This window comes from Camelina sativa, chromosome 16 (genome assembly GCF_000633955.1).
Source record: "Camelina sativa cultivar DH55 chromosome 16, Cs, whole genome shotgun sequence".
NCBI classification, from domain to species: Eukaryota; Viridiplantae; Streptophyta; class Magnoliopsida; order Brassicales; family Brassicaceae; genus Camelina; species Camelina sativa.
Window position 1 is genome coordinate 8,721,096 of NC_025700.1, and position 26,471 is coordinate 8,747,566.

The 26,471-nt window shown below is 35.0% G+C and overlaps 3 protein-coding genes and 1 pseudogene across 6 annotated transcripts in view; 3 read left to right on the forward strand and 1 right to left on the reverse strand.

Moving 5' to 3' along the window:
- Positions 1-278, forward strand: part of LOC104753493 (probable disease resistance protein At1g58390) — a 4,474-nt gene extending 4,196 nt beyond the window's left edge. Inside the window, 1 exon segment of the mRNA XM_019238519.1 lies at positions 33-278. The gene's annotated coding sequence lies outside the window, so the exon portion shown is untranslated.
- Positions 10,157-14,284, forward strand: LOC104750191 (linoleate 9S-lipoxygenase 5, chloroplastic-like). Of its 2 annotated transcripts, XM_010471958.2 has the most exons (9): positions 10,157-10,382; positions 10,627-10,925; positions 11,543-11,783; positions 11,865-12,203; positions 12,287-12,372; positions 12,481-12,588; positions 12,696-13,000; positions 13,087-13,350; positions 13,446-14,284. In XM_010471958.2, the coding sequence occupies exons 1-9, from the start codon at positions 10,238-10,240 to the stop codon at positions 14,212-14,214; spliced, it is 2,556 nt and encodes an 851-aa protein (XP_010470260.1). In that variant the 5' UTR covers positions 10,157-10,237; the 3' UTR covers positions 14,215-14,284. The 2 variants fall into 2 exon arrangements, with proteins under 2 accessions (XP_010470260.1, XP_010470259.1); XM_010471957.2 differs by lacking the exons at positions 10,157-10,382; positions 10,627-10,925 and adding an exon at positions 11,392-11,449 and having other exon boundaries at positions 13,446-14,281.
- LOC104750193 (probable disease resistance protein At1g58390) lies at positions 20,752-23,966 on the forward strand. 3 transcript variants are annotated; one of them, XM_019238517.1, is made up of 5 exons: positions 20,755-20,953; positions 21,510-22,405; positions 22,504-22,648; positions 22,826-23,471; positions 23,631-23,966. In XM_019238517.1, the coding sequence occupies exons 2-3, from the start codon at positions 21,514-21,516 to the stop codon at positions 22,641-22,643; spliced, it is 1,032 nt and encodes a 343-aa protein (XP_019094062.1). In that variant the 5' UTR covers positions 20,755-20,953; positions 21,510-21,513; the 3' UTR covers positions 22,644-22,648; positions 22,826-23,471; positions 23,631-23,966. The 3 variants fall into 3 exon arrangements, with proteins under 3 accessions (XP_019094063.1, XP_019094062.1, XP_019094061.1); XM_019238516.1 differs by having other exon boundaries at positions 22,504-23,471; XM_019238518.1 differs by lacking the exons at positions 22,826-23,471; positions 23,631-23,966 and having other exon boundaries at positions 20,752-20,953; positions 21,510-22,404; positions 22,502-22,634.
- Positions 24,843-26,226, reverse strand: LOC104750192 (annotated as a pseudogene).

Sequence of the window (26,471 nt, forward strand, 5' to 3'; positions counted from 1 at the left end):
TTTTTTTTTTTTTTTTTTTTTTTTTTTTGTAGATGAATCCAAGCAAATGTCAGATCAAAGTAGTGTTGTATAAATCAGACTTAATGATTGTTGCTGGAGTCTGATGACGGAAGAACAAAAACACTTTGCGCTTCATATCAACATTTGCTTCTTCTTTATTTATTTTTGATGGTTTGATTTATGATGATCAGTGAGTCTCACTGGATATTTTGCTTCCTTTTTGAGCATGCTTGTTTCTCCTTAGGAACACTTTTAATTTGTTCTGTTCAGCTGTGTGTTTCGAGTATTATAAATTGTTTTATTTTTTACCTAGAGAACCAGCATACGTTTTGTGTTTGTTTTCAAAATGAGTAATGATCTCTTCCAAAAGCGTATCTGAGATCAAAAAAATTGGTCTTATGACCATCTACCCACAATCAACTGTTTGCATTGTTTCCTTGATGTCTTTTGTTGTATAAATCAGACTTAAACATATTGTTTTCATGACTTGCGAACAAAAGTACTTTGCGCTTCATATCAATATTTGCTTCTTCTTTTTATGTTTGCTGGTTTGATTGATGATGGTCAGTAAGTCTCAACACTCTTTGATTGCTGTTTGAATTGTTTGGATACTTAACAAATTAAAGGCAGCAAGCCGGCACGGTGAGTAATGATGAAGTAAAGGCCATGACACAACACAATGGCTAAATTACACTAAAACAAGAAAAAATCGCAATAGTTTTGAAGAAAGTGTCGCAATCTTTGAAAGAGAATGAGAAAATTTTAAGAAATTGGAATGTAAAACGAGTTGAAAAGTCAATATCCGTCATACACACTCGCTGATATTGAGCTCTATCATGCTAAGTAAGCTTTTAATTATGACTATGAAATTAAAAATCTGAAACCATACAAAATAATTTAATGCCAAGATTGAGTGAAAAAAAAACCATAAGGAACTTTAGGATAATTTTTATTAATACTAGTAAAATGAATATTTATATACCATTATTAATTTTATTTCTCAGAAATACCACTAAAATAAATTTATATGGAAAATGCTACAAATCTAAAAACAAATGTCAAAACTTCAAAATTAAAGAAAATATGTAAGAAATACCTTTTTCAAAAATACCCTTTTTATGACATTTTATTTTTGCGTTCTTTTATTTTTTAATGATCATTTTAGCTCTATTTTAAAATATTTTAATAACAAAATAAAAAACAAAATTTTCCTACTAAATTTTTTTTGACATAGTTTCCCACCAAGAAATTTTTGAAAAACTTTTGACAAAAAATTTCGACAAAAAAAATTTTCTGCAAAAAAAATAATTTCTAAACGATTTTAAAATATGTATAAGACATTTATAAAACCTTATAAAAATCTGATAAAAACCCTATTAAGACTTTATTAAAACCTTATAAAAAACTTATAAAAACTTTGTAAATGTCATCTAAAAACATTTAAAAAACCTTATAAAAATCAGATTAAAATCTTATAAAAACCTTATGAAACCTTGAGAAAGTTTTTATAAGAGATAAATTTCAAAACTTTTGGTAGAAATTTTTTTCATTTTTGGCGGGAACTTTTTTCAATTTTGGTGATTATACATTCTTGCTGTCACTCAAAAAATGTTAGTTCGGTCATCTTATACATAAAAAAATAAAAAATTGAAAATGCTCCAAAATGAAACCCTAAATCCTAATCACTAATCATACCCCTAAAAACTAAACCTTATAGAAAATGTATTTAATCAAATAGTTACAACACTATCTCTATGACCAATCCTACCGAAGGTCGACTTCACTAAATTGTGTTATCTCGGGTAGTAGGGGAGCATACTGGTGCTCACCAGTTACATAGTCTGTCGTAGCAGGTAAATTATTTATTTCCACAGATTTAATATCAATTACACAAAATAATCCTCGAAAGATCATTCTTTTTTTTTCCTTTTGTAGATGAATCCAAGCAAATCTCAAATAAATAAAAAAACGGTTTGCATTGTTTCCTTGTCTTGTTATACAAAGTTGTATTGTATAAATCAACGATTGTTGTTGGAGTCTCATGACTGAAGAACAAAAACACTTTGCTTCTTCTTTAATGTTGCTGAACTATTTAAATATCAATGCATATATGGGATATATGGAGTCTATATTCAGGCCCGGCCCATGAAAAATCGGTATATTCATATCCCAGCTAAGGGGTATGTTAAATTCCTATCCCAGATATATAATTGAGCAAATTTATATATTAGGTTAAATCAAATTCAAATTGATTGCACCAACTCGATAAAATGTGTAAGAGAACATACACAATCTGTAACGATGTTAAGAAGCCGTTAACGGTTGCATACGTGGAGGCCACATATGAAACGACGTCGCTTTAAAAAACAAAAGAAAGAGCTTCTTTTTGTCAAAACGATGTCGTTTCATACTTTTTCTTCCTCTGTTCTTAATTCCCGACTCGAATTCTGTTGAGAATTGGGGTCTCAAAAATTAGGGTTTTATCTCTTCTTTTCATCCATAAGCCAATTGATTCAATTAGCAATGATTATTGATCCTGAGGAGTGTGTGTTAGTGCAGTTAACTGCATTTGCATCCGAAAATGAGTTAATTTTTATTCAATTTTTAAGGTTTTCGAAATTTAGGGGTTTTCTCAATTGAGATAATTAGGAGTGTCTATTTAGAAAACGGGATGGATTTCTTGTGTTATTGTATATTTTGGACAGATCTGGTGTGTGTTCTTAAGTTTAGAATTAACTTAGATGTAAAAAAATTTCATGAACACCAAGTATTCGACAATATGTCTGAACAAAATTGAAAAACTTCTAATAGTTTTTTTTTTTAATCTTTTTCAGCTCTGATGAGGATGTAATATTCCAATGCTACAATGGTGGAGAGTTTGGAGTTGTTGATGGGATTAAAACTACATATGTTGGAGGATCGGTTCTAACACTACAACCTCTTTCTCAATAAGAGATAAAACCCTAATTTTTCTAGAAACCCCAATTCGCGAACAGAACTCGAGTCGGGAAATAAGAACAGAGGAAGAAGGCGTATAAAACGACGTCATTTTGACAACAAGAAACTCTTTCTTTTGATTCTCAAAACAGTCGTTAACGGCCTCTAAACACCATTACGGCTTGTGTAGCCGTTACACAGTTTATCGAGTTGGTGCAGCCAATTTGAATTTTACTTAACCTTATATATGGATTTGCTCAATCGTATATTTGGGGTAGGAATTCAACATACCCCCTTAGCTGGGGTATGAATATACCGATTTTCCCACATCGATTTTTCCACAATCAAGTGAAGCCATGGATTAGGGCATAAAAATGTAGGGGCATATTTTAGAAATATTTTTTAAGGCTTCTTATGCTTAAAATTTTATCTAAGCCTTTTTATAATTCTTTTTTGCTGGGCTTTCTTTTTACCATCTTTTATGGGCATTAAGCCTATTAATATCTTTTTTTTTCTTTTTTTTTTTTTTTGAAAAAACCTATTAATATCTTGTTAAGAAATTTTTTGTTTGGTAAATTTTTTAGCTTTTAAAATAAAAACCCTAAACAAAATTAGAAAAAGAACCATATTTCAAGAATAGATTTTGTTTTTGCTTCTTTTTTTGTTCTCTTTTTACAAATTGATTATGAAATAAAACATATATGTTCTATAGGCTCGTACCTCTGTTGCTGGAAAAAAAAACTTATGAAATAAAACATTGCTCGTCAGTTTTAGTATGGTTATTTATATTATTATTATTCCCTCTGTTTCAAAATATAAGATGTTTTAGAGAAGTTTTTTGTTTCATAGTATAGGATGTTTTCAAGTTTCTATGCAACTTTTAGATTAGTTTACTATTTTATATTATACAGTATTGTTTCTGATTGGTTGAACTTGTTAAAAGTAAAGACTTTATAATCTGCGTGCTTTATTTAAAACATCCTATATTTTGAAACGGAGGGAATATTATCTATGAGTTTGCAAAAAACAAATTATCGGGCATTTTTTTTTTTGCGTTGGGAGTTAAAAAATGCCAGACCGGCACTGTCTATATTTTTGCCAAATGTCTTGATGGGGATGCAAGAGTTAAGATATCTTGCATTGCCAACTCTTATGCATAAGGGCACAAAGTTAGAATTGAGTAAGCTAGTAAACTTGGAGACCTTGGAAGAATTTACAACAGAGAACAGCAGGTTACAAGATCTTCGTAGTATGGTCAGATTATGGACTCTTGTAATAACTTTAACTAGTGATACTACTCTGAAAACTCTATATGCATCAATAGGTGGACTGAGACACCTGAAAAATCTTGAGATAGATGATCACATATCTAACAGCATGGAGGGACTTGTATTGGATTTTGTTCATTTAAAAAGCTGAGTTTGTATATGTATATGCCAAGGCTTCCTAGAAAACAACAGTCCCTTCCAACCTTACAACCATATCTTTAGACGGTTGTCGTTTGGTGGACGATCCAATGCCAAGTCTAGGGTAGCTGCTTCACTCATATGAGGTCAAATTAATTTATAATTCTTTTTTTGGGAAGAGAATGGTTTGCTTGGGGTGGATTTCCTCGATTGCACAGACTGAAATTATCTGGATTAGATAGATTGGAAGAGTGGATAGTAGAAGAAGGCTTTATGCCTTTGATTCATATTGTGTCTATTTGGGGCTGTCAAAAGTTAGAGAAGGCTCCTGCTGAGCTGCTATTCAACACTTCCTTAAATCATCTAAATATGGACAAGAGATGCGAGGAAAGATTTTTGGAAGATGGTGAAGATTACTAAAAATTTATGCACATTCCTCTGATTACATTCCGAGCGACCTACGAACGAATGAAGCTCCAAGCAGTAACATATTATAGATCTGGTAAAATGCTATTTCCCCATATCTAAATATGAAGTACAAAAAATTATCTAGAGAAATATATTTTGTTGCTTATTATAACAATTTTAGTGAGACAAGTAAAATGATGAACATTTTTTGGATTCTTTTTGTTTTGTGGACATTCTTTTCCCCGACAAATTTGTTATCAAAATTGATCATCGGACTCTCTTAGGCAAAAAAAATTGCATTGACGTTTTGATATCTTTTTCGAGAAAAATATCACTAAAAACATGAACTTAGAAAAAATGATGAAAAAAGTCTCAACTTTGTTTGTGATGGATTAAATTGAGGCATCTTTCAACTTTTTACTAAAATTCATACTTTTAATCATATAAAGCTAAAAAGGTTCAATCAAAACAAGAAATAAAACACATTTAATCATATATATTTAACTCACACTTTAATATTACAACTGAAATAAAATAAAAATATTTCCAATTAAACCATAAATAAAACACATTTTGTCATATGAAACTAAAAATCTCTTTCTCATGAAACCAAAAATAAAATACATTCAATCATATAAATTTAATTCACACTTTATTATGAAATTGATAAAATTATTTCCAATTAAACCATACATAAAACACTTTTAATAATATAAATTTAACTCACACTTTAATATAAATCTAAAATAAAATAAAAAATTCAAGAAAAACGTAAATAAAACAAATTTAATCATATACATTTAACTCACACTTTAATATGAAAACTGAAATAAAATAAATTTGCATTAACTTTAAATCTCCACTCAATTTTCTTCAACACACAATAAATTAAAATTAACTCTCATACTTTTTAGTTTCTAAACTGTAACTCTCATCACTTCCCATCCTATAAATACTCATTTTTCATTCTCTCATTCTCTTTCACTTCATCTCAGATATTATACATTTTTGTGTTTTTTTGTTGGTTGGTTGGTTGGTTGATTATTGTTGTATGTATTAAAAAAAAAAAATATGTTGGCCTCTAGATTTGAGAATCTAAGGATGGAGGAGCATGAATCAATTTCAGACTTTAGTTCAAAGTTGAGTGCTCTATCACAAGAAGCCTTAACTCTTGGGAAAACTTATAAGGATCAGAAGTTAGTCAAATTTTTTTAAGATGTCTCCCATCAAGATTCATGGGATACAAGACAGCCTTAACTGTCTCTCAAGACTTAGACAATATCAGTTATGGTGAAGTGGTCGGAATGCTACAGGCACACGAGATGGAACTTAATGGAATTAAGAAACCAAAAGGAATAGCTCTAGCACTTAGCAAAGACGTAACTGACCAAGGAGAAGAAGATGTTGTGAGCCTGTTTGTAAGAAGATTTTGTCGAGCTTTAAGAAGAATAGAACGAGGTCAAGGTCAAAGGAAGAGTAACTCGTTCAAAAAGACAAGTGAGGACAAAAAGGATGATATGCAGTGTCATGAATGTAAGGGATATGGTCATTTTATTCGAGAGTGTCCAACAATCAAGTTGAGAGATGCCAAGTGCACAATTTGCAAAGGTACTGGACACACACATGAAGAGTGTGTGAGTAACCCTAAAGCTAAGAAAGAGAAATCTATGATTAGCATTGAGGATGAATGAGACAATGACAGCAGCAGTGAAGAAGAGCTAATTAACTTAGTGGCTATGGTAGGAATCACTGAATTTGAGAATGGGGAAGAGGTAACTGATTCAGACTCAGAAAGAGAAGAAGTCCTTGACATTGTTCAGCTCAGTAAATGTGGTTTTTGATGATCAGTCTGTAGCTGTACGAGATGATGATTCAGACAGTGATACAAAACAAGTAAGTATCACTAAAGCACGCAATGAAGTTTCTGAGTTGGATATTCCTGTTACAAAACCACAAGAAGTATAACTAGTTCATAAGAATCACTCTGCATCTGATGTCATTGGAGACTTGAATGGAAAAATGAAGGCTAGAGGAATTCAGCTTGACTTTAAGAAGATGACAAGTTACTTTACAACTCTAGAAACAGCTTTCTATGAGTGTTTTGTGTCAATGAACGAACTAAAGGATCATATAGAAGCTGTTCAAGATGATTTTTGGATTATAGCCATGGAAGAAGAACTGGAACAGTTTGAGCGTAATGATGTTTGGGAACGGGTTTGTAGACCAATAGATGTGAATATCATTGGTACAAAGTGGATTTTCAAGAACAAAATTGATGAGAGTGGTATTGTGGTTTGCAATAAAGCAAGATTGGTTGCACAAGGGTATACGCAGATCAAAGGTGTAGATTTTGAAGAAACTTTTGCACCAGTAGCAAGACTTGAGTCAATTAGATTGTTTCTAGGAATGGCTTGCATTCTGAACTTCAAGGTTTTTCAGATGGATGTTAAGAGTGCCTTCTTGAATGGGATTTTACAAGAAGAAGTATATGTTGAACAACCCAAAGGTTTTGAAGATCCAATTAGGCTTGAGTATGTATATAAGCTAAAGAAAGCTCTTTATGGGTTGAAGCAAGCTCCAAGAGCTTGGTATGAAAGGCTAACTAGTTTCCTGTTAGAGCAGAACTATAATAGAGGAAGTGTGGACAAGACCTTATTTATCTTGGAACAAGATGATGATATCATGATGGTTCAGATTTATGTTGATGACATTATTTTTTAAAGTACTTCAAAGGAGTTGGTGGATAGGTTTGTGAGTAGTATGACATAAGAATTTGAGATGAATTTGGTTGGAGAATTAAAATATTTTCTCGGGTTGCAGATTACACAGTCAGATCAAGGAATTTTTATTTCACAAAGCACCTATGCTAGACAACTTCTTAAAAAGTTTCAGATGGATAAGTGCAAAGAAGCTTTGATACCTATGAGTACTTTATTGAAACTATCAAAAGATATTGATGGTAAGGATGTAGATGTCAAGCAGTATAGAGGAATGATCGGGAGTTTGCTATATCTTACTGCTAGTAGACCAGATTTGAGTTTGAGTGTGGGGATATGTGCAAGGTTTCAGTCAAAACCAAAACAGTCTCATCTTGAAGCAGTCAAGCGAATTATCAAGTATGTCAAAGGAACTGTTGATTTTGGGATTTGGTATTCTAAAGGTTCAAACAAAGGGTTGGTTGGTTATTGTGATGCAGATTATGCAGGAAGTGTAACAGATCGGAAGAGTACAAGTGGAGGTTGTTTCTTTCTAGGCAACAATCTAATAGCTTGGATGACTAAGAAACAAAATTCAATGTATTTGTCTACAGCTGAATCAGAATATATAGCAATGGGGAGTTGTTGTACTCAGTTGTTATGGATGAAGCAGATGTCAGCAGATTATGGTATAGAGTCAGGGGTGCTACATGTGTATTTTGACAATAGGAGTGCAATTGATATCTCTAAAAATCCAGTTCAATATTCAAAAATAAAGCACATTGATGTGAGATATCACTTTTAACCAAAAAATAAATTAATATAGTAATCTCTTGCAACGCACGAGACTCAACCTAGTATATAAGTATAAAATTACGTTCCAAGAGACAGAAATCTTACCGTCGATGTTCTGGCTAAAAGGGCACTTCTGCTTTGTAATGAACTCATCCGTGTTTAATGAAAGTAGTTGGTTGTTAAAAAAAATGATTCGTGTATAAGTATAAAATTACATAATCCAAGAAAAGCTCTCTTATACATATTAGATGATTCCTATATAAGTATAAAATTACATAATCTAATAGAGTTCTCTATAATAGGCACAAAAACATTGACAACTTCGGGTGTCCCCTAATCCAATAGAGGTTCTCTCTTTTTTTTTTTTTTTTTGAACGAATCCAATAGAAGTTCTATTATAAGAATTAAATGGGTTAATTTTATCTTTAGTTAATTAATTGACTTCGTATGTTCAAAAGCTACAGAAATGTTGGACCGTCGATCATTAATTAAGGTAATATGCAAAATCTTTCACTATCTCTGTAGTATTTTTAAGCAATTTCATTAGTAAATTAATTTACTCCATAAGTTCAAAGGTTATATGTTAAACGCAAAGGGTGCCAATACGATCGAGTAGGTGAATATGTATGTTATACGGGGTTAAACATTTTCTATTTGATTTATACAGTAATATGTACCTGTACCTGCAAAAGCAAATTGAACCATGTCTTTCCAATTAATAGGTTCAAAAAAAAATGCATACGAGAGCTTCCATGCAAAATGTACATTGAACGAAATTTACATTTCAATGTCGTCACAATGGAAGCATATATTCAGTTATATTGATTGATGCGAAGTAGTACATTTAAACTTCAGAGAGAACATCGTAAAAATCTAATACTAGTATGCATATGTATGTAGTTAGTATTCATAAAAATAACATATTTAAAAATGTTCTATCAACTGTTTCAACGAAAACACTGTCTTAATTCTAACAATTGACTTCGAATTCCTAACAAGCGTCGCACATGCGCATTTTTCAGGTTTTTGAATATTTTTTGGTTATGCAAGTTGAGATTCTACATGAAGTTAATGATCCTTGGGAGCAGAATTTGATCTCCACAAAGTTAACGATCCTTCGTCAGAACCAACGTCAATGCCCTAACCCATAAAATGTACTACTAGTACATTATAAGATTGAAATAACTAGTTTTCATAAGCTTATTTATTGGTTAATATCACGGTAATTACAAAACTGCTAAGGGCTAACAGTCTAGAAAAAGAGTATTCGAAACAGGTCCAATCATCAATGATGTTATATACACTCAGTTCAATTTATAATCTAGAACGTTGAGATAAAGTCACGTGATGACATCTTCTGTATATTGTTTATTCATAAGATTATTGCAATTTCTTTTTTGTTTTATAAAATTTGAATTAAGGGGGAAAAACATGCAAACAGACCAAATATTAATATATTAAAAGTTTGAAACAAAAAAAATTACATTACTCCCAGATAATTTTATAATCTTAATTCTATTACTCGGTTTTGATCATTTATTATAACTGAAATTGATATACATTTGACTAAAACTAGTAAATGAACCTAGATAGTCTCATTAATAAATCCTAAAGGCTAATTCAAATTGAAATGCATTTGACTAAAACTAGTAAAATGAACCTATATAGACTAATATATATTCATGAATAAGGTTAATATTTATGTCAAGACATAGTACTTAGTGTAGTTTTGAGGAAATGCATTTACGGGAATTGGATAAATAATTTATTGTAGGAAAAGAATGTAAAAACTAAAACCCTTTGGCGTTCAGTCTAGATTCAATATAAATAGAGTATCACATTAACATCAGTTTTGTGTAGTATGTGAAAAAGAAGAACATTCTTATAATCTCACACATCTCTCTCTATTATCTTCATACCATACCCCAAGCTTAGAATCTCTCTACTCTCTCTCTCTCTCTCTCTTCACCTTTTCTTCAACCTCACTCTAAGACGATGAAGATCGAAGGAGAAGTGGTTGTGATGAAGAAGAACCTTCTTGATTTCAAAGACGTCATGGCTTCTCTTCTTGATCGAATCCATGAACTTCTTGGTCGTCGTGTCTCTCTTCACCTTATCAGCTCTCTCCAACCCGACCCGGGTATTTATTCTTTCTTTTAGCCGACCCGTTTACATTTTGTATTCAGTTCCTCCTCTTAAAGTTATTACTCTGTTTTTTCTTAAATCAATCAAATTTGAGAATAAACTAAGATTAGTAGTCACTATAGTAGATTCATTTGTTGTTATAAACCATAAAGTTGTGACAAATTATTTAGTTTATCCAACATTCCAAAGTTCTGTGTGTTTACTTTAAATAAAATAATATTTTGGGTATTATGTATCAGCCAATGAGAAGAGAGGTAGACTTGGGAAAGCAGCACATCTGGAGAATTGGGTAACAAAAATAAAAACTTCAGTAACTGCAGAGGAAACCACGTTTGGAGTCACGTTTGACTGGGACGAGTCAATGGGACCACCGGCTGCGTTTGTGATCAAGAACCACCACCATAGCCAATTCTACCTCAAGTCTCTTACCCTCCGCGGCTTCCCGGAAGGCGAAGGCAGTCCGATACATTTCATATGCAATTCTTGGATCTACCCGAGTCACCGATACCGTTCCGACCGCGTTTTCTTCTCTAACAAGGTAACACGCTAAAACGAATTGGGACAAGTGGGCAAATCATAATATAATGCACAAATTGACCTGGAAGTACTAACTTTTTGATTTTTTATATTCGACTTGGAAATCTATATATTATATTTATATTCTATAACTAACCCTACATTTCTAAGATTTTCCATGTGATAAATATTCTTGAACCGCAGCTCATTCTTTCTAACTAATATTCGAGAATCTAATCTATATGAATCATCCTAATCCATATGACATTATATATATCTTGAGTTTTGGAATATTCGTGTACGTGTGTAAAACAAACCATTAAAATATATGAATCTAATCAATATGAAACATCCTAATCCATATGACATTAAAGTATGAAACCGGATTTACAAGTCACCTTCTTCCTTTATTCCAAATAATTTTCTGTATATAATAGAATCTTTTTCTATAATGTGATAACGAAACAATTCTTACCATACAACCTTGATTTTGGTACACAATAAAGTGGGGTGGGACTGGCTCTACTATAGTCGTCAAAAGTCAAAGTGGAGTATATTAAATTTACTTTTATCTTTAGTATTTAACCAAATTACTAAGTTTTTAATTTTATTTTTTTTTCATTTGAACTAAAAAAACAGGCATATCTTCCAAGTAATACGCCGGAGCTATTGAAAGAGCTAAGAGAAGAAGAGCTAATGAATCTAAGAGGTAATGAGAAAGGAGAACTCAAAGAGTGGGACAGAGTTTACGACTACGCTTATTACAACGACTTAGGTGCTCCAGAGAAAGGTCCTAACTCAGTCCGTCCGGTTCTCGGTGGTTCATCTGAGCTTCCTTATCCCCGTCGTGGTAAAACCGGTCGTAAACCCAATAAATCCGGTTAGTCAACTCAAACTTTTGAAATCATATATACATTGCAAAACTCAATTGTTACTTGACATATATTCATTGTTTGATTAGACCCTAAGTCCGAGAGCAGGCTCGCTCTCCTCAACCTAAATATATATGTGCCACGGGATGAGCGGTTTAGCCATGTGAAGTTCTCTGACATCCTTGTTTACGCACTCAAAGCGGTGACTCAAGTGCTCGTCCCTGAGATCGCCTCTGTTTGCGACAAGACCATCAACGAGTTTGACTCCTTTGAAGATGTTTTTCACCTCTATGACGGTAGTATTATGCTTGCCAAGGGTCACACCATTTCTAAGCTCCGTGACATTATTCCATGGGAGATGTTTAGAGAGCTCATTCGTAATGACGGAGAACGATTCTTGAAGTTTCCATTGCCTGACATCCTCAAAGGTAACGTATAAACAGTTAGATAGTCGATTTAGTCCTAAACTTTTTATAGATTTTGACATACAATGATACTATATTTGTTACAGAGAGTAGGTCGGCTTGGAGAACTGATGAAGAGTTTGCCAGGGAAATGCTGGCTGGTCTCAATCCAGTGGTGATTAGTCGTCTCCAGGTTTAAATCTTATCATTAAACTTCTTTTTAATTTGAAATAATTGAAACTCATCAAATTATCTCGCTTGATTTTAAATAATTGAAATAATTTGGAAATATAAAATGCAGGAGTTTCCACCAAAGAGCAATCTGGACTCTGCAAAGTATGGAAATCAAGATAGCTCGATACGGGAAGAGCACATAGAAGCAAACATGAATGGCCTCAATGTCCAAGACGTAAGTATAAATAATAAACCTTTACTTGTTTGACAAGTAACAGCTCTATAGTCATTGTTGTTAACAGCAATTGGTTCTATTTTGTTTTGTGATTGTATATAAAAAAGGCTTTGGAACAAAATAAGCTATACATATTGGACCACCACGACGCATTAATGCCTTACCTGAACCGGATTAACACAACAAACACTAAAACCTACGCGACTCGAACCCTTCTGTTGCTTGAAGAAGATGGAACTTTGAAGCCTCTCGCAATAGAGCTGAGTCTTCCACACGCACAAGGTGAAGCACATGGATCCGTGAGCAAAGTTTTCACACCATCAGAGACAGGAGTAGAGGGATCGATTTGGCAGCTTGCAAAGGCTTATGCGGCGGTTAATGATTCCGGTTATCACCAGCTTATAAGTCATTGGTAAATAAATGGCGACAACATTGTGGACAAGCTAGAAAGATTTGATTTTCGGTTTGAAGTAATTGGTTTGTTTATGGTTTTTGCAGGTTGCAGACGCATGCGGTGATTGAACCGTTTATAATAGCGTCGAATAGGCAACTCAGTGTGGTTCATCCGATCTATAAGCTTCTACATCCTCATTTCCGTGACACGATGAACATCAATGCATTGGCACGACATGTCCTCATAAACTCAGACGGGATTTTGGAGATAACGGTCTTCCCTGGTCGATACGCCATGGAACTGTCTTCTTCAATTTACAAGGATTGGGTTTTCACCGATCAAGCTCTCCCCAAAGATCTCGTCAAAAGGTAAAGCATCAAGTCTCTTTTTACACAATTCTTGAGTCACAAGTAAACCTAGAGTCTTGTGGGACACATAACCTTAAAATGCTCTGTTTTTGCAGAGGAGTTGCTGTGGAAGATCCAAATAGCGACAGTGGTGTTAAGCTTTTGATCGAGGATTACCCTTATGCAGTTGACGGTTTAGAGATTTGGTCAGCGATCAAAAAGTGGGTCACAGAGTACTGCTCATTCTATTACAAGAACGACAAAACCGTTCAAACCGATACAGAGATCCAGTCATGGTGGACCGAGCTCCGAACCAAAGGCCACGGCGACAAACAACACGAATCATGGTGGCCATCGATGCAAACCCGCGACGACCTCATCGAATCCTGCACGATCATCATTTGGATCGCTTCTGCTCTTCACGCAGCAGTCAATTTCGGACAGTATCCGTACGCCGGGTTTCTCCCTAACCGGCCTACGGTCAGTCGCCGGTTTATGCCAGAGCCAGGTACTGCTGAGTACACTGAGCTGGCAGAAGACACTGACGTAGCATTTTTGAAGACGATCACGCCGCAGTTACAAACTCTTCTTGGGATCTCAATCATAGAGACATTGTCTCTGCATTCAACGGACGAGGTCTACCTAGGGCAGAGAGAATCATTGAATTGGACGGCTGATGATGAGGCTTTAGAGGCGTTTAAACGGTTCGGGAAACAACTGGAACTGATAGAGAACAACATTATAAAAAGAAACAATAACAAGAGATTCAAGAACAGGACCGGACCGGTTAACATACCGTACACTCTGTTATACCCGAATACTACGGATTACACAAGAGAAGGTGGGCTTACTGGGAAAGGAATCCCCAACAGTGTCTCAATCTAGAGTTGCTATTCTTAATTTCGTGATATGTCTCTTTTTATAACTTAAATATTATTATTTTTTTGGGTTTTGTTTGCTATTATGAACTCTTCTACATTACTATCCATTTTTTGGGTAGTTCAAAGTCAATATATTTTTCCCCTTGTTTTTATTTACTTCCCACCACTGTTGAAGTGTTTATATAACTATTTAGTCTATTTTTCTCTAACAATATGGATCTTGAATCGATCTCCACATATTTTGTGTGCTAGTAGTATATAAAAAAGTTGTGGAAACGTATATCAAGTTTATAGTGGTTCATAATATGTTCCACTACAACGAAACCAATTAAAGAGTACATGATGATTCGAATGTCACACAGAATTATTTATTTTCTATCAATGTTCTGTTTACCACAGAATTAAAACACATATCAGTATATCACTCTGAAGTCCTAAATAAAAAAGAAGCTAAAAAGCTGTGTAAACTCAACATTTATCTATGATCAATCACGTTTTCACCAAGTTATGTCATTAGAGTTTTCATTGCAACCCGTTAACTGTTTACACTAAACATCAAGATTCAATCGTTGATTAATGCAAAGTAGTACATTTAACTTCAGAACGACATTGCAAAAAAATATATATGTTGGTAATGGGTTTCCGCTCGATCAAGGCTCAAATATATAGGCCTAACAAAGCATATTGGCTAGGTGGGCCGACGCGCTGGAGTAAGGCCCATACGCAAGGATAGGTTGGAAGCAATGCATTATTGGGGTAACGGCAGAGAAGATCGCGGGGTGGTTGTGAGGATTGAAACGAGTGAGGCGAGATCTTCGTGAGAGATCCTAGCAACACGGCAACAGAGTGAAGGACGAGAAGATATAAATATATAGATAGGGAGGAGAGCGAGGACACACAATTGTAAACGAGAGAAAATACAACCACTTGTAACACAATTGTAAACGAGAGAAAATACAACCACTTGTAAAGCATTTCATTCATTCGATCAATATTAATCCGTTTTGCTAATCGATCTAATTGAAGTATAAAAGTTTATTAAGTCTTAAGTGTTTTATTATTAAGTTTGAAGTAGTCAAGTCATGGGAATGTGTCTTCCTGACTTGTAGGAGCAGTTGAATAAGTTGCAGGTTTTTTAGGAAATAGTGTTAAGTTATGGTTCTACTATATAATCTTTTTCCGGTAACTCTTTGATTTTTAATACGAATCTTAAGCATTTTGGTTCTGAACAAGCTTTCTTATTCACAAAGATAACAAAGTGGTATCAGAGCCATTGAGACTAACCTGAGGGAAAATGAGTGACAAAGACGTGATGGTGTTACCAAAGTTTGATAGAGACTAAGAGCATTGGGCGATGCTCATGGAGAACCTGATCAGATCCAAACAGTGGTGGGATCTGATTGAAACCGGAATAGCTAGTCAAGAAAGAGGAACGGTTCTGTTAGGAGCACAGAGAACCGAGCTGCAGGAGAGAATAGCAGAGAAGACAGTCACCGATCACAAGGTGAAAAACTATCTCTTCGCCTCAATTGACAAGACGATTCTGAAATCGATTCGCAAGAAAGATACGTTGAAGGAGCTGTGGGACTCAATGAAGAAGAAGTATCAAGGAAATGACAGGGTGCAGAGTCCACAACTGCAGAGGCTAAGAGGGTCTTTTGAAGTTTTTGAGATGAGTTATGGAGAAACAATTGAAGACTATTTCTCAAGAGTAATGGAAGTTGCAAACGACATGCGTAATCTTGGAGAATATACGATGGAAAGGAGAAAGATCTTAAGGTGGAAGGGCAATGGAGAGTAAGAAATGCCAGAGGCCGGGGAGAATATTCACCTAGAGGAAGAGGAAGAAGTGGATATCAAGGTAGAGGTCATGGCAATGGAAACGTGGATCATGTAGAATGCTTCAAATGTCACACGAAGGGGCACTACAAATCAGAATGTCCAGAGTGGGACAAAGAAGCGAATTATGTAGAGTTGGAGGAGGATATATTGCTGATGGCTCATATAGAGGAAGTCAAGAATGAGGGGGAACAAGTCTGGTTCCTCGACTCAGGTTGCAGTAATCACATGTGTGGTTCGAGAGAGTGGTTCTTCGAGTTAGATGACACCTTCAAGAGAACAGTGAAGTTGGGAGACGACATGAAGATGTCAGTACACGGAAGAGGGAAGCTGCGACTTAAAATCAATGGGATAATTCAAGTAATCTCAGACGTCTACCTTGTGCCTTGGCTAAAGAACAATCTTCTCAGTGTGGGACAGTTTGCAGGAGAAAGAATTAAGAGTCATAATTGACGATGGAGCATGCGAAGTGTGGCACAATGGAGAGAAAAGGTTGATAATGCACTCAACAATGTCAAAAAACAGGATGTTCATAATATTTGCCATTGTTAGAGAAGCTAAGAAAGAAGAAGAGAGTCGGTGCTTACAAGTGATGGAGAAGACAAATGACTTGTGGCATAGAAGATATGGTCATCTCAACAATGGAAGCTTAAGAACATTAGCAGAGAAGAACATGGTGACTGGGATGCCTAAGCAAAGCGAAGAAGCAGAAGGAGCTGTGTGTGATGTCTGCATGAGAGGGAAGAAAAATCGTGAAAGCATTCCCAAGAGGAGTGTGTGGAGATCGACTCGGGGGCTTCAACTGGTTCACACTGATATATGTGGACCAAATACTCCATCATCTGAAGGCGGAAAAAGGTATATCATCAATTTCATAGATGATTACAGTAGAAAGTGTTGGACATACTTCTTGACAGAAAAATCAGAACCGTTTAGAGTGTTTAAGGAGTTCAAAGTTGGAGTAGAAAGAGAACTGGGGCAACTGTTGGTGTGTTTACATTCTGATAGGGGAGGAGAGTTTAACTCTAAGGATTTTGACGAATATTGCAGAGAATTTGGTATCAAACGTCAACTCACAGCCGCGTATACACCTCAACAGAACGGAATCGCAGAGAGAAAGAACATAACTGTCATGAACATGACAAGATGCATGATGCTTGAAACCGGTGTTCCAAGACGTTTTTGGCCAGAAGCAGTTCAATATGATGTATACATATTGAACATGAGTCCATCAAAGGCTCTAAACGACGTCACACCGGAGGAGAAGTTGAGCAACGTGAAACCGTCAGTAACGCATCTCAGAGTGTTTGAGAGCATTGCGTATGGACTGGTACCATATGAGAAAAGAATTAAACTTGACGAGAAGAGTGTCAAGTGTGTGCTCTTTGGAGTGAGCAAGGAATCAAAGGCGTATCGGTTATATAATCCAACAACAAAGAAGATAATAACGAGTAGAAATGTCCAGTTTGATGAAAATAGAGGCTGGAACTGGGAAGATAAACATGAGGAGAAAGAGCTTCAATGGGATGATTCAGAGGTTGAACCTGCAGAAAAACATGCGGTTGAAGAAGAAGAAAACCGAGTGATAGAGGAAGAAACGGTTGTAGCAGAGGAAGCTCAATCCGGTTCGGAAGCTCAAAATCCTATTGGAGAAGTTCAGGCTCCTATAAGAGAAGGATCTAAGAGGACGATAAGGAGACCAGTGTGGTTCAAGGATTTTGACACTAGAGATGCAGGATTTCTAGTAGAAGAGGATGAAAGAGATATCTTGGCAATGTTCATTACAATAGAAGATCCCATGTCGTTTGATGATGCAGCATAACAAGAAGTATGGAGAGAAGCAATGGAAAAGGAGATTGCTTCCATTGAAGAGAATAACACTTGAGAACTGCTGGAGGAAGTGTTTGTGGAGCAACCAAGAGGGTTTGAAGTCAGTAATGAAGCTGAGAAAGTGTATAGAGTGAGAAAAGCCTTGTACGGCTTGAAACAAGCTCCTAGAGCTTGGTATAGTCGCATTGAAGGTTACTTTCTGCGAGAAGGCTTTGAGAAGTGCTACTGTGAGCATACGTTGTTTGTAAAGAAGAAAGAGGAACGCCGCTTGGTGGTAAGTCTTTATATTGATGATCTAACAGGAGACTCTGCAGAGATGCTAGAAGAGTTTCAGGTATCCATGATGATTGAGTTCTCCATGACCAATCTGGGAAAGATGAAATATTTTCTGGGAGTGGAGGTTGTTCAAGATGAGTCAGGTATCCATGATGATTGAGTCCTCCTCTCTGCATGTCTCCGAATCCGGGGTTTCACACATTCCACCCTTGATGTATGACATACATTATTGAAATTATAGCGTAAGATATATAATTAACTATAAATATAAATATTATCATAATACATAAACTAATGCAATGTATTAAAAAAAATATCTTAAAATATAAAATAAATTAACTTTCTAAATAAAAAAAAGTTTAACCCGTGTAGCATGGATACTAATCTAGTACTTAGTTAAAACCATACTTTAACAATGTGTAATCAGATTTATGAGTAAAATTATGTAAACAGTACTTTTTGGTTTGTATTGACATTAGATTTATGTTTACTAGTTTCAGATTTAATTGAGTTCAAAATTATTTAAACTAAAACCCTTTAACCAAAACAAAAACTATTTGTTTTTACTGTTTGTTTACCACAAAACTACTATTTTTCCAAGAACTGTCCACATAAAATCTAGTCATTAAACCACCCTGAACCGCTAGCCCAATCCTCAGTTGTGGTGTGGGCTCACCAGTCCCTGCGTAGTACTGCTCTATATCAGTCTAGCTGGGCAAGCTGCCAAGCTTTTTCCTCGGCCTCTGCCACTCTTAACACCTCAATAGCATCAAACCCTATATTCTGGAAGATTGTCATTCCTAGCTTTCAATATATAGCACGAGATCCAGGGAAACGAGGAGGTCTATGCTCCATCGGGTATTCTCCAAAATAGATAACCCATATTGGTATACAGAAAGCCAGAGGAAAAAAAACCGTGATCCAAAGGAATATGAGATAGAGCCCAAATTTAGACTATGGATGGACATTTTAAAAAAGCTTAATTCTGGAATACTGTATACACAAGCTTTCATTTTCTTAAAGAAGGCTTGGAGTTGAGCACTATTTACATCTCATGCCATTGTAATTAAGATATTTTAACCAAAAAATAAAATAAGCAAAAATCGGATATGGAAATAAGCAAAAATCGGGTATGGAAATAAATGTTTTCCTAAAATATCGGAACAAAATTAATTTATGTTTTCCTTTTTTAATTACAAGTTTTAAATCTATATATGATTGGGTATGAAATTTTAAAATGGTAAGATAGATTACTAAATTGATAAGCAATAGAAATTTCTTGATAATAAAGGTATGTAGTTAATTACATCACTTACACAGTTACACTCATACATGTTAGCATATTCCAATATAATTTTCTAAATCCTACAAAACATATCGGAAATGATGATTTCTTTAACATATTTCCAATTTTCTAACCAAGATTTTCAGAAATCTCTCATAGAAAAATCCCTACCATTTTCTTAAACCACTATAAAATACTTCTCATAAGCAAACCAATTATTTTACGACAACGTTAAACGCCAATCAAAAGGTGATTTATGTGCTACTTATTATTTCTTTTTTACTTTTCCTGTTTTCATATTTTGTCCTCTCTAATATTGTTTTTTTTTTCTATATTAGGGTGTTAGGACTTAGGATCCATGATTCTGTCAATATGTTTTGTGGATTGTCAAATTCGTGAGTAAAGTTATTGATTTACATTATACTTTGATATAACATCCTCATTTATTTATGTTTTCCTAATCATTATTCCACATACTTCATAGGCTTTTTTAAAGATTAATAATAGTTAAAGAACAAAAATTGTCGTATAGTACAACACGGAGTAAATCTTAGAATGCAAACCTTTGATAATTTACATGTTGACAATTTCAAAAGATACTTAATTCTAGATTGATAATAATTTATTATGGACGGGGTCAAATGGCGAGCCAATACGGGTAATTCATCATTTCATTTGTTTGTTTTATTAATTCATCATTTCAAAAAATAATTATATAAACTTAAACAATATATATATATATATATATAGTTCAACAATTGTCCGATAGTGTACCGTGGATTAAAATCTAGTTGGTATACAGAAAGCTAGAGAAAAAAAACCATGACCGAAGGAATATGAGATAGAGCCCAAATTTAGAATGCGGGTGGACATTCTAAAAAAACATGATTTATTGTTTTGGAAACAAAACTTAAATTGTGCTACTTTAAGGAAATTCTCAAAACAAAATTATGTTGTGTATGAAATTTGGAAAGATAAAGCAATTCACAATTTAAAAAAACTTAGTTTTCTGAAACTTTGAAACATTAGAAATAAGGAATAAACATTCTAAATCCTTAAAATAAAATTATAGCTAAAAAGAATATATTAAATATGTATATTATTTTTTGAACAAACTATACTAAATGTGTTTTATGATTTCAGAATTATGTGAAAATTACCTTTGTGCTTTGTATGAACATTAGGTTTATGAGTTCAAAAATTATGTAAGCAATAATTTGTTACTCCTAGAAACTTTCTTTTAATATGATCTTTAGTGGCCTTTCTTTTAATATGATCTTTAGTGACAATTTTTATATTCGGCCCACACAAAACTCGAACAGTACTCAAACGCTGCAATAATTGAAGATAATAGAAAATGAGTGGATGAAAGTCAGTTGCCGTTTCAAAAAATCAAAGACCTTTGTTATGATTATTACCCAAAAAGAAGAGTGAATGTCTTGCGGCATTAAGCGTCTCTCATATTCCTAAAGAGCGACCAAGAGGAGATCTAGTTCCTTGACGCCATCAAGAGGTTTAGTAAATTTTTCTCTTTTATTCTTTGAAATTTTCTTTGTCTACCATTGAGATCTTCTGGATCTGTACTACTATTTTTTTTTTTTTTTGTCTCTGTAATTGCATCAGGGACTACACAAAAGTTAAATATAGTTAAAGAACAAAAATATTGTTGAAGTTTTGGGTTTGTCAAAGAAATCTTAGGATGTATAAAAGGTTTTAGTGATTTTATTGCTCACGGCCGTAGAAATATTCTTGATTGAAAAAATTTACACTCTAAACGATAAGTGTTTCCTCATTTTGAATATGTAAATCTATGATAATAAAACTGTTAATGACAATATATATTTTAATGGAATATGTATTTTTTACTATATATTTCTATTTTTATATGTGCATATACCTTCATTTAAAACTTATATTTCATATGCAAGGCGTGAGTGTCTATGTGAGATACCCAAGATCGATGTGTGTAATATAAAATTCCTCATTGTCCAACTTTAAGATTTAGTCAAAAATGAAATCCTGAGAGTGCTTTGTTTTTACTCTTGGCGATTATGCATGGTCATCAATAGTATTATGGCGGCAGAAGCCATAGTTGGGGAACTTACGTCTTTTGGTGTACAAAAGCTTTGGGACCTACTAAGCCAAGAACGCGAGCTATTTCAGGGAATCAACGATCAAGCAGTTACTAAGCTAAAAAGTGATCTAAACTTGTTAAGCTCTTTTCTCAAAGATGCAGATGCAAAGAAGCATACATCTGCGGTGGTGAGAACTTGTGTTGAAGAAATACAGGAAATTATTTATGACGCGGAAGATATAATTGAACCATATCTTCTTAAAGAAAAACTTGGAAAAGCAGGCACCAGGAATCGTATCAAAAGACTTGCTTTCAGTATTCCAGATCGAAGGCGATATGCACTAGAAATTCGAGGCATACGTACAAGGATCGCCGAGGTTACAAGTAATATGCGGAGCTATGGTGTAGAACAGATAACTGTGCAGCTTATTGCTGGTGGAGGGTGTATTCCGCAGCGTCAACGTGGTATACAAACATTTCCAAACGACCATGAAAGCGATTTTGTGGGCTTGGAGGCAAACGTTAAGAAATTGGTTGAACTTTTAGTAGAGAAAGATGACATTCAAATTGTTTCTGTTACCGGGATGGGTGGTCTTGGTAAAACAACCATTGCTAGCCAAGTCTTTAATCATGAGGATGTAAGGAATCAGTTTGAAAGACTCGCATGGGTGTGTGTCTCACAGGAGTTTACCCGAATATCTGTGTGGCAAACGATCTTGCAGAATCTCACATCTAAAGAAAGGAAAGATGAAATACACAAGATGAACGAAGCTGAACTCCAGGATGAACTCTTTTCATTGCTGGAAAAATCCAAATCACTAATTGTCTTTGATGACATATGGAAAAGAGAAGATTGGGACAAAATAAAGCCAATTTTTCCACCCAAAAAAGGTAACCACTAATTCTAATAAAAAAAATTGAAAACTACACATACTCAGTAAGCTCTTTGTGTTTGGTTATCATGAAAAAAATGAGTAAACATTTTGCAGGTTGGAAGGTGCTACTTACTTCTCGAAATGATAGTGTCGCAATGCATCACGCAACACATTTCAAATTTAAACCAGAATTCCTAACTGATCAAGACAGTTTGGACACTTTTCGAAAGAAAAGCAATGCCAAGAAAAGATGATCCTGGTACGCATTCAAAGGAAGGGATTTTTTTTCTTTACATTCTGGAATCTGGATTACGAGTGATATATATGTTTTGGGATGATCATAAGACAATCTTCTTAGCCCTGAATAATTTGATTGTAGTATACCATTAGCACATCCTAATGATCTGTATAATATTTGTTTTATGATAAAACAAAGTTGGAATTGGGTAATCTAATCAACCTAGAGATATTGGAGAATTTCTCAACAAAGCATAGCAGTGTGAAGGATCTTCAACGAATGACAAAGCTAAGGAGTCTCTCTATCCGTATCGAAGGCAAGGGGTGTGCTATGGAAACTCTATCCTCATCTCTAAGAGAAATGAGACACTTGGAAGATCTGAGTATATGTGATCCAGAGGTTGATGCTCCCACGAATGATGAAGAAGGATTTGTTTTGGATTGCGTTCATCTCAAAAACAAAAGCTGGAGTTGTGTATATATATGCCAAAGTTACCTGATGAACAACTCTTTCCTTCTCACCTTACAACCATAACTCTAAGATATTGTCGTTTGGTGGAGGATCCGATGGCAGTTCTAGAGAAATTGGTTCAGTTGAAAAAGGTTATTTTATCTTTTGGATCTTTCTGTGGGAGGAGAATAGTACGCTCGGGCGGTGGGTTTCCTCAGTTGCATGACCTTCAAATAGAAAAGCTTGAAGAAGGCTCCATGCCACGATTGCAAAGTCCAACACATCCACGATTGCAAAGGCTACTGCGGAAGGAGGAGAGGATTATTACAAAGTCCAACACATCCCTTCTGTTAAATTCGAGGATGAATGAGGCTCTCAGCCATTACGGACACAGGTATAATATTATCTCGCAAGATGTACATTTCATCATTCTCAAGTACACAAAATTCAGAGAAAATAATTGTTCTGAACAGTTTACAGTTTGGGCAATTTGAGTCTTCTAATATGGCTTTATATATTTGGTAGAATAAGCGATGTTTGTTTTCAATTACAGGAAAGTGAAATATACATGAAGAGCTGCAGTGATGGTGTTCGACGAAATGTCTAACTGAGACTTGATCTCCTGCATTGCACTGTTCTGGTCAGTGAACTTCTTCTCAATAGAGAGAGAGAGGGTTTTCACGAACTCTGTCTGGTGTGACAAACTCATATCATAACTATCCATTACTTTGTTAATTTAGAGAGCTGTGGCATGTCATTCTTCAATTTCTATAATTCTCTTTTTGTTTTTCTTTTATTTGTGTGTTCCCAAGCGACTCGGCTTGACTACTACAATCATTATCTCTGTTTAAAACTTTATAACTTTGGTAGCTGCTTTGAACTTTTGATTTACCTTTTCTTAAAAATAGCCGCTGATTAATAAACTATGCACTCTCCACTATTTATGGTTAAAGATGAAGACTTGTGGCAGAGACTATCGTGTCATTTGGAGTTCAGAAGCTTTGATGCTCTTGATTCAAGAGTCTGAGTAATTCTCGCAGAGTTTATGAACAAGTTTTTGAGATACAACATCGTATGAAAATGTTAGTCTTTTTTGAAAGATGCAAATGCCATGTAAGTGAATGGAGTTTTGATTAACGTGCTTCATGACATGTATTTCACAGGTGTTTACATGAAAATATCTGTGGCAAAAAAACTAAGGAGACGAGTAAAGAAACTGAGTTTATCTGCATCAATAGGTGGACCTGTGCCTAAAAGAGATAGTATTGGATTATTTCGTTCTTCTAAAAAAAAACTGAGTTTGAGTATATATATATGCCAAAATTTCCTAAAGAACAACACTTCCATTCTCACCTAATAATGTTAGATCTATCTTTACCCCCTTTAGAGGAGAATCGGGTGCCGATTCTTGAGTAATTGCTTCAGCTAAAAGAGGTTAGTTTTAGGGATGTATGCTCTCTGTGGGAGGAGAACAGTTTGCTCGGGAAGTATTTGAATGGGAAGACTGGATAGTAGAAGATGGCCCCGTGAGAGTATAAATCTGGTAGAAAAATTATTTCACAAGATTAAATGGTGCAGATGGCATCGTAGTAAAATACTCTTAATTATGAGTTATGACAATAAGAGATAAGTTGCCTATATGAATATATTTCTCTGATATCAGAAAATGACTCAGGTCAGTTGTAATGTGTTCCACCAGTAACTAGGATGTAGTTCACGATATAGATATACGATTACACTCTGCTTCAAAAACTATAGATGAGCATTATTGCAAAGGCCATTTCATTAAAATTTGCATAGACGCAAACATCTAACAAAAACCAAACAGTAATATAATGAAACCAAGAAACAAACGACTCTAAATATTTGCGACAACCAAAACCTATAAAAATAAAACTTAGCTCAGGAAGGTCTTAAGATATTTGCGACAACCAAAAAAAAACTATGAAACCAGACTCATCTTAGGCTTGGTCTTCAGTCTCCGTGATAAACTTGGTTGCGGGAACAGACTTAGATACCAGGAAATCAGTGTATTCTTGGTACGGCAATTTCGAAAATCTGGTCTCTTTCCAAAACTCTGGTGTAAGGAACCCATATGTCTTTTGAAGACAATCGAACGTGGCCTGCATCGTAACACCAACAACACCAAATCCACAAATTAATCAATCAATCACAAATAATAAAGCAACTATGTCCCTCAAATTAAGCAAGATCATCAAAAAGAACCACAACCATCTACAAATTGCAATTGGCTACACTTACAACTACAAAAAACAATTACACAACAGCTACTGAGACAATGTGAATATCATTATCACATCATCATCACATTATACAACTGAGCAAATGTGAACCAAATCAGACTTGGCAGCTAAACCTAAACAGATGCATCGATCAAATTAGCTATAAATGGAGGAATCAAAATCAAACCTTGACAAAGTTTCCAAGGGTTTTGGTAGATCCTCTGGAAGAAGTAAAGACATCATCAATACCAGCACCTCTTGGAGCTGGAACCATCCTCACTGTAACAGAACCACATTTCCTAGTAACCTTACAAGGCACAGTGTGTGGCTTCCCAATCTTATTCCCCCAGTAACCTCTCCTCACCGGAACCACTGAAAGCTTAGCAAGTATAATAGCTCCTCTGATGGCAGTAGCAACCTCCTTAGAACACTTGACACCCAACCCAACATGACCATTTCCATCTCCAACGACCACAAAGGCCTTGAACCGAGTCCTCTGACCAGCTCTGGTTTGTTTCTGAACAGGCATGATCGTCATAACCTCGTCTTTCAACGAAGGTCCGACTAGTAGATCTATGATTTGGTACTCCTTTACAGAAAGAGAATGGAGAGAGATCTACTCTAGCTTCTTGATTTTATCATCCTTCACTAGACGACCCAGTTTCGTCACTGGTAGCCATTACTCTTCTTCCGCTGCACGTCCTCCACGTCGTCCACGACCTCTTGGACCACAATCACGCCCACGGCCACCACTGATTCCATGACTGAAGCCACCACGGTCACCGCCACGCTCTGCGCCGACCTCTCCACCTCTTTCCGCCATTGTCGATGTAGAAAAAAAAACCTAGAAACGGCGCATCAGAGGGAAAAGGCTATTAAAAAAAATGTCTGTGGGCTTTTATATTGGGCCTATTAATATTTTTCTAACCAATGCCATTTTGCAGCTAGCTATGTTTTTCAAAGTGGAGGTAACGTTGATGACATCTCGTAATTTATGTAGAGCTTAGGCTTATTTACAACAAGCTAGAACTGAAGTTACATTTTTACTCTGATTCATTGTTTTTATCTTAATAAGATTTGATAGAGAGCGAAAGCTTAATTAACAGACGAGAACGCTAGATCTCCAGGAGAACTCAGATTCACGAACGGAT